The sequence below is a fragment of the Ambystoma mexicanum genome, chromosome 2q (assembly GCF_040938575.1).
Source record: "Ambystoma mexicanum isolate Mex_15411 chromosome 2q, UKY_AmexF1_1, whole genome shotgun sequence".
Taxonomy (NCBI): domain Eukaryota; kingdom Metazoa; phylum Chordata; class Amphibia; order Caudata; family Ambystomatidae; genus Ambystoma; species Ambystoma mexicanum.
In genome coordinates this window covers 124880740-124889370 of record NC_090924.1, presented here as the reverse complement: position 1 = coordinate 124889370, position 8631 = coordinate 124880740, and the positions used below count along the sequence as shown (strand labels likewise).

The 8631-nt window shown below is 44.5% G+C and overlaps 1 protein-coding gene across 1 annotated transcript in view; it reads right to left on the bottom strand.

Annotated features, from left to right (window-relative positions):
- Positions 1-443: 443 nt before the first annotated feature.
- Positions 444-8631, bottom strand: part of PMM2 (phosphomannomutase 2) — a 288090-nt gene continuing 279902 nt past the window's right edge. Inside the window, exon 8 of the mRNA XM_069647046.1 lies at positions 444-961. Coding sequence (XP_069503147.1) covers positions 857-961 — 105 coding nt within the window. The 3' untranslated portion in view covers positions 444-856. The remainder of the gene's footprint in view (positions 962-8631) is intronic.

The following is an 8631-nucleotide window of genomic DNA, read 5'->3' as shown; positions in this document are numbered from 1 at the left end:
GCCACCAGTGGGCAGCACGCACCGGCAAAGCATTATTATGTAATCCCCTGCGTGCAAGAGATATTTAGATGAGCCAAACAGGTACATTTTAAAAAGGTTTTTTACAATCTCCATGAAAACTAGTAGTTCTGCAGGCTAACTTAACACCACCAAAAATGTGCATAAACATAGAACTTAAAAGGCACCTTTGGTTTGGTGCTCTCAAGTCAATATGTTTGGATGTATGGCATTATGAAACTTAAAGTATTTTCTGTTTTAAGTGGACAATTAAAACAGACCAAAATAGCCAACTTTTTTTTTAAAGTACATTAAGATTTATATAAAGCGGGTCAAAATGCTGCACATGAAAGCCAATTAACGAATTGTGAACAATTCTTTGCATGTTTTGGCGATCAGAACTTTACAAAAAAAAAACAAAAACTACTGCACACTAGCACACCAAATAGAAAAAAGTTAATCATATTTTAATCATCAGTAATTTTAAAATGGGGACCACTTCATAGTCCACACAATACACATACAATAATATGAAACATGATTGACTGAGACAAACATTGGGATGCGACAAAGCTGTTAACTTTGAATTGCGGAAGAACAAAAAACATTTCTTGCACTCCAGCAATTTCCCCATTGTGTGATAAGAGGAACTCTTGTAGTGCACTTGTGTAAATAAGTTAACATTGTAGATTTAACCAGGAATATTTGACGTACATTATGTCTATTCCAGTCTCTGATCATTTACTTGTCGGCTTCATTTTCCGTTATATAAGACCTCTATATCCCGCAGGCTAGACTATTCTGCTTATGGAGCCACAAGCACTTGCGTGTCTTTCCAGGCATGATCAGAGGTAAGAATTTATTTTAAAAACATCTCTTCGCAGATTCGCTTTGTGTCCTCAGGCGACGTCACAGAGTAGCCTTCAGTCCTAGGGTCGGAGTAGATCTCGTAGTCATTGCCTCCCTAGAAACACAAGAAAAAACATGCATGTTAAAGAGCGGCAACCGCTGTTCCAGGTCTTAAACCACCTATTGGCATCTCTCAACATCATGGCTAGGGGTGAATGAGATTGGCGGTAACTCCTAAAGAATTACTACTAAAACAATGTTGGCTCTATTTCGGGCTTGAAAAGTAAAAAACTCCATGAATCTTCACACATGATCTCCTTTTATTTTTCACTTTCCACATATAGCAAAATAGATACAGAATACTGCTTATTGTGATGAATCCAGTGGAGTCGTCATATGTATCCTAGACCACATTGCTTACTTACAATGCCAGCAATTCCTAGAACACTGTCTCCTTGGCATCAGACAATCTGGTTTCCGACCAAAATACAGCACTGAAACAGCCCTCCTCTTTCTAACAATGCAACTTAGACAGCATTAGAGATGCTGGATGCTGGCAATGCTGTCATCCTACTCTTCCTATAGCTCTACGCTGCATTTGATCTCGTGGACCACGACCTACTCTGCCAAAACCTTTCCGGGATCTTCCACCTCTCACCTGAGGCAGTCCGATGGATCAAATCCTTGCTAAGTGACCGTACCTGCAGAGTACTCATTGACAACCACTCAGCCGACGCCATGCCGGTCCCTCTTGGTGACCCACAAAGCTCTTGCCTTTCTCGACCGTCTACAACATCTACACTAAACCCCTCTTTGGTATACTTGACACCCTAGGCATCATCTATACCAGATTTGCAGACGACATGCAAATTCTCATCCCCCTTTCCGGCAAATACACTAATGACGAACACCATTAACGAAGGCTGTTGCATCATTCAGTCTTGGATGGCTGCCCATAACCTTTGCCTCAATGAGTAGACAGTTACTCATTGTAGCCTTACCCACTCACCTTAAAGCTCTCGGCCCCTCTTAACGCCTCCTTCACCATTGACGGCTCTACCATTCCTGTCCTCAAACATGCCAAACCCTGGGGGTTTACCTCAATGCAAAATTAACCACGACAAGGCATGTCAATGCTCTGGCATCCTCAACCTCCCACACAGCCAAACTTCCCATTAAGCAGACAATTCCTGAGCCCCAACAACTGCCTCACGTTCTCCAGAGCCATTATCCTGAGCAAACTAGACTATTGTAATGCCCTATTCAAGGGCAAATCTGCGTCCAATCTAGATAAGGTACAGCTGCTTCAAAATAAAGTCCCCCTCTGCAAATCGGACCACAGTTCTGCAACTCGAGAAGAAGTCCATTTGCTACCAAATAAATGCATGGATTGACTTCAAAACCTGGACTATAGCACACTGAAGCATCTACAATGAAGCCCCCATATACTTGAAACATTGAATCACAAAGAAACAGCACTGTTGCTTACTTCGCTCTTCTGACCAGCACACCCTAGCTGTTCCACACTTTAAAACTAGCCAGAGCAGGAGGGGTTCGTTTCAGCACCACAGCTCTGCCCTGAGGAAATCCTTACCTCCACACTTAAGAAATGAGCCCTCCTACATAGCATTCAAGCGACTGTTGAAATGGTGGCTGTTCAAAACGTATGACTCACACTTTAAGCATGATCTGTCTCCTACTTTGCTCGTCCTACTTCTACCTCAATGATAATGATAATAATACAATGGGCCCCATTACATGTTTGGTGGGGTAGCAAATCTTTGGCGGTAATTGCCAGTTTCACTGCGCAGGAGCTCCTGGAAGTCAGATCGCTCATTGAAGCGGCACTTTTCATTCCCCACGAAAAGGGGAACCAGCGAGTCACAGCAGAGCAACTTAAGGCACTCGGAGAGTCCACAAACTTCCCAATGGAAGTGGATGAAGGAGCTGTCCTGCAGAGGCGCGTAGAGTATCGGAAACACTGGAAAAGACCAGGGAGTATGCCCATAGCAGCTGGGGACCCCGAGGAATTCTGACAAGAACAGATTGATTGAATGGTACAAAATTGCTAATGTGGTAAATCCCAGAGTCTATAAAATCAATATCCAAATAAGAAGAATGTTTGAATGCAGACAAGACAAAGTCCAAAGGTGAACCCTAACTCAATACAGATAAATGAGATGCCAATGTGGGCGAGATGTTTGAAAAAGCTTGGCCAAAGATCGATATACCAAGCACCTTACGATATACGCTATTTTGATATAACTAAAGAACTGAGAAACATTTAAGAAGTCTTGGCCGGTGAGTATACCAGGCAATTGAAGTTGTGTACAGATTCCTAGCAGGTGAGTACACCAGGCAACTGAAGTTGAACCAAGATTCCTGGCAGGAATGTATTCCAAGCATTCGACAAAGGTACAAGTTGTTTCACAGAAAGACTTATACAGAACTGTGTTACTTAAACAATAACTTTGTGTGCTTAAAAGGAACTGTTAAACATTTTTGGTTTTGAACACGTTTGCCATCATCAAGGCAAAGACATTTCCTCGCACCCTTTGTTGGTTTGTTTATAGTGTGAGGGCCAGGATGGATTATTAGTTACGCACTTCGTGACACCGGCAGATCCTTAGTTTTTGCTTTCTAGGTAAGGAAATTCCTCTTTAAAATAGGGCAAGAAAGGCATTTTCCCAACCTCATTTTTCATTTAATAAATGTCTTTGTTTAAAATCATGAACACCTTTGTGTCTGACTCTCATTGCTGGCCCCTCACCTTATGCTTCAGTAGGTATTCCAATCAACTACAGCTATACAATCCAAAAGGTAGACCCATAAAATTTAATACAGCCACTGGAATATAGGGAAGAACATTGAAAATGTGTTATTGGACAAAGATGATAAGTAATACCCAGATCAGCATAATTATATGAATAAATGAACATTTTCCTCAATTCCAAAGGAATAAACAAATCGTAATACTACCAATCTGCAAGTAGAAAAATATATTAAAGTTCAACTAAACTAATAATGTGAAATCCTACTTGTGGCATTTCTCAGGCCCTTCATAAAAGTGATGCACAACATGCTGGACCCATCGGAAGGGGCACCGCCAACTGCTATGGCTTGAAGAAGTTAACCCTTTTTTTCTCCTCGAAGGAGGATCCTTCTGACTTGATTTCTTTTCATGTTTGGAGGGTGCCTGGGCACTGAAAAGCACGCTGCCATGGGCATAGATAACCCTTGCTTTGATACCAGGCCTCCACCAAAGATTGTGCACGGAGCGCTGTGCCGCAGGGGTTGTGATCAGAGCACTGGGTCGCCCAAAATGGCACAGCTGTAGTCACAGATGGAGGAGCTGCATCCTAGGGGAAGCTATAGAGCTCCCCGGACCTCAGAATGGGCCAGCCTGCTGCTAATGGCGATACCTTTCCACGGTAGGCAACATTGAAGAGTACGATGGCTGGCTGACAAGACTATTGTCGGAGCCCTGCTGATTACTGGGTACTGTTGCTGCATCGGCTAGGCACTGGATGGTACGTTGGAGACTGGTGCACGCTGCCTGCTTACACTCAGCCGAGTGGCTCGGCTGAGTAGCTACACAGAGAGTGGATTATTGGGGAGGCCATGGGTGCCGTTTGACTGGGGTGTGCAGCAGAATGGCTGATGGCACAGTCTGCCTGGTCCGGGTGCCTACAGGACTCCAGGGGGCTACTTCACTAAGCCTGCCACTTACCTCACTGCCATGATAGCCATCTGGGCATTTTGAACTGAACTGAGCTCTGCTAGGCTGCCATAGGTGAAGTATACTGTACAGACGGGATTGGGACTGGCCTACCTGGCCCATATCTGTGACAGGTGGGTGGTCTTTGCTTGTGACCCATGCCAGACCCAAAGCCCACGGGAAGGGCTAAGCAGACTAAAATGGAGGCCTTTGCCCAAAAACATCCATTAAAAAAAACGGAGTCTCCCTCTGTTCCAGAGGGAGTGCAGTCTTCCACTGAACTGCAGGGCGAAAGTCAGATTCTGGAGGCTATTACATTCCTGAGGTCTTCCATGGAGTCCAAAATAGACAAGGTGAAAATCAATGCAAACCTACTACGACAAGATGTGCGCTCCCTTGCTGAAAGAGTGAGCGGTACTAAGAGCAATGTATCTGAAACCATGAATGCTAGCTGCAAGCACTGGTACATGATCAGAATACGAAAACAAGGATTCTAGAGAACAGAGTGGAGGATGCTGAAGGGAGGTCCAGTAGGAACAACATCAGGACTTTGGGCTTTCCAGAAGGAGAGGAAGGCCAATATCCAACTAACGTGGAAAACCTATTGCTGCAAGTGACTGGTCCGGGGGTGCTGACACAAGGATTTACGATCGAGAGGGAGCACAGATCTCCGATTAAGAAACTACCACTCTGGACCCCTGTTAGGCCGTTTATTCAGAAATTCCTGAATTTCAGAAGAAGGGAATGGATTTTGAAGTTCTCCAGGGAAAAAGGTCTTAAAAGGAGACCATCTACACTGGCTATTTACCAGGACTATACTAGTCCAGAGGAGAAGAAACATGTTTGTCCCGGCTAAGGAAAGGCTCAGCCAGCAGGGCCTGAAGTACATGCTGATTTATCCTGGCAAGCTGATGGTGCTATACAATGGGAAATATTGTTTCTTTGATACTCTGGACAAAGTGCACCATTCAATGGATGGCAGCAAAATGGACACGCTCTGAGAAAAAAACAATAGTAAGTGCTGAAAAAGCATGGTTACCTTTTACCTCTTCAGCGACTCCCTGTGACTGAGGACTCTGGCTTTGAGACTGAGCCACATACACAAAGTATGCAAGCACAATGTCCGATTCTTTGTTTCATTTATCGGACGCTCTATAGAGTGGTACACAATCTTCTGCTGAAGCTCCTTTTCATTATATTTTACCTAGTTATTTTCTCCCCAGATGTTCTACATTTCTTGGGTGTACTGTGGGGTTGGGTACGCCAAAGCCTACCACTGCCCACGTTTTGGGTGAGGAGGGACAGGCATATTTGCTCGAATAACATACTATTCAGATTTGGTCCTAGTTTCATGGTATGGTGATGTTATTTTTGCTTACCTAAACGTGGCTGCTTTCACTTTTGGCATTATGTATGCTTGCCTGTGACTTGGGTGTTAGGTAGGCTGCTACTGGATTAGGGGACTTTGCCGATTGTGAATTCCCTTGGCGATCCAGCGTAGACAGTGGGATACCGCCTAGGGCCCAGCTTGCTGTATTATTAAGTAAAACTTAATGGGTGTGTGGGAGGTGCTAGGGAAGTGATGGGTATGATTTGTACCTATTCATGTCGATTGACATGAATGTAGTGAACTGAAATGTCTGGGGGCTAAATAGCTATATTTATCGCAACAGAGCAGGTTGATACCTACGCAGGAAGCGGGTGATGAGCACACTATTACAGGGGACTCATCTTACAGATGTTAGACAGGCTGATCTCATTGGAAGATGGAGAAGAATGGGATATGGGGCTAATTACTCGCAATATGCCAAGGGGGTAACTGATCTGGGTGGCTGCTTCAGAACCTATTAGACTGTTGGAGGCCCATACGAACAATGAGGGTAGAATGGTGTTGGTCCATGGATATGGGAAATAGAGAAGTATGCATAATTCCCCAATGCTTCTGCCTTTGTCCACTCCTAATACACAAGACTGGTCCCATTTAGATCGGTCTTGTTGGTCTGGGGAGGTGACCTTAACTGTACTCTAGACCCAGTGTTAAAGAGATTGGATAAATACTAAACACTCACGCGCTGACTTATGTTTATTAGGTTTATATAGCGCTTTAATCCAAAGCACTTTACAATATAACAAGGTACAATAATGGGAGAAGCATATATACAATCATGATACAAACTGGTGTAACAATACGTAGAACAGTTTCCTTAGATGGAGGAGGCGAGGGAAGGGCAAGGAGGAAGGGAGGAGGCTGTGGGGGGGGGAGGGGTAGCCAGGGAGGGGGAACAAAAATTCAGTTGTCCGATTTAAATTCCAGAGGGCGTGAAAAAGGGGGGCGGGGGGAGGTATGAAGGGGATAGGGGGGCACAGGGGAGAAGGGAGGAGAGAGAAATGAAGGAAAGTCAAGGGGGGAGTGAAGGAGGGCTGTCAAGGCGGTGCGGAAGGAGGAGTAGATGGGGACTTCTTGCAAGGTGCTGGTTGATTAGGCACTGGTGGATATTTGGATAAAATTAAAATGGAAAGCACAGAGCAAACTTTTACTACTACATCCTCAAAGTTTTCACATGCATAGATTAGATGTTGTGTTGGGTCCGAAGAAATAAGTTACTTACCTGTAACTCCTGTTCTCCAGCATTGGTATGTTTCATAGTCACATGCTGTGAATATTCCCCGTCGTTAGGCTGGGAATCCTCGGTAAAAGCAGTTTAAACTTAAAATAAATTTCAGTCACGTTTGTGCTCTAGTATAACCACTTTTGGGTCATACTGCTCACATCCAATTGGAAAGTTTTCCTTAGCTCCACCCCATTCAGCCATCTTCTGATTTTGGCAAAGCGCACACGAGTGGCAGTATAAGCCAAGAAGAGCTAAGCGGGTTAGGTGGGAAGGTCACATGTGAATCTATGAAAGATACCAATGCTGGAGAACAGAGGTTACAGGTAATTAACATATCCCTTCTCCGTCATTGGATCTTTCATAGATTCACATGCTGTAAACAGATTACAAAGCAAGTTCATTGTAGTAAATTTACTAACCTTATGCAATGAGATTACAGAGGAGAGACTAGACAACTTTGTATTCTGCCGCAGAATCCCCGTCAACACAGTAGAACTTGGTAAACATGTTTACTGACCTCCAAGTGGCCGCATGGAGATCCCAGACAAACAACTGTTGTGGCATTTACTGCTCTGGTAGAATGAGCTCTGGGTCTGCCAGGAAGAGGCCTGCCAGCATATTGGCGACAGAATTAGATGCATGAGGATATCTATCTGGAAATGAACAGCTTCAAAAGCGCCTTCTCCACTCCAGAGGGGCCAAATTTCACAAAGAGCCGAGAGGTTTGCCGGAAAGATTTTGTGAGGGCGAATTAATACTTCAGAGCACATACTAAGTCCAATTAGTTGAATAAACGATCAGCTGGCGAAGTTGGTGATCTAAAGAATACTGGCAGCACCAGAGGTTACTGAGATGAAATGTAGAAGGCACTTTAGGTACAAATGCAGGGTTGGTGGGCATGATGAACTTGGATTTGTGAAATGTCAAGTAAGGTGCTTTAGTGGAAAAAGCTTGTATCTCGCCTACCCTACAGGCAGACGTTATGGCAACTAGAAAGGCGGTTTTTACAAGAGAGACATTTGAGAGAGACTTTGTGCATCGGCTCAAAGGGAGGTTTCATGAGTCTGGACAGGACCACATTGAGTTCCCAGGCTGGGGCTGGTCTTTTCACTGGTGGGAAGGATCGAAACAGGCCTTTTCTTAATTCCTTAACTAATCTGAGTCCAGAGTGAAGGAGTGCGAGGTGAATGGTTGTACCTTGAGATTGCAGCCAAGTGCACCTTAGAGGAGTGAGCCAAACCGGCCTGCGCTAGAGACTGCAAGTATGGCAGAATGTAATTTGGGAGGATTGGCTAGGGGGTTCAATTTGTGGGCACTGCACCAGATCTGGAACCATTTCCATTTGCTCTTGTAGCAGGCAAGTGTGGAGGGAGCACAGGCATGAGTCAGAACATCCTGGCAGTCCCAAGGTAGTGGAATAGAACCAAACTCTAGGAACCCAGGAGCCAGCCAGTC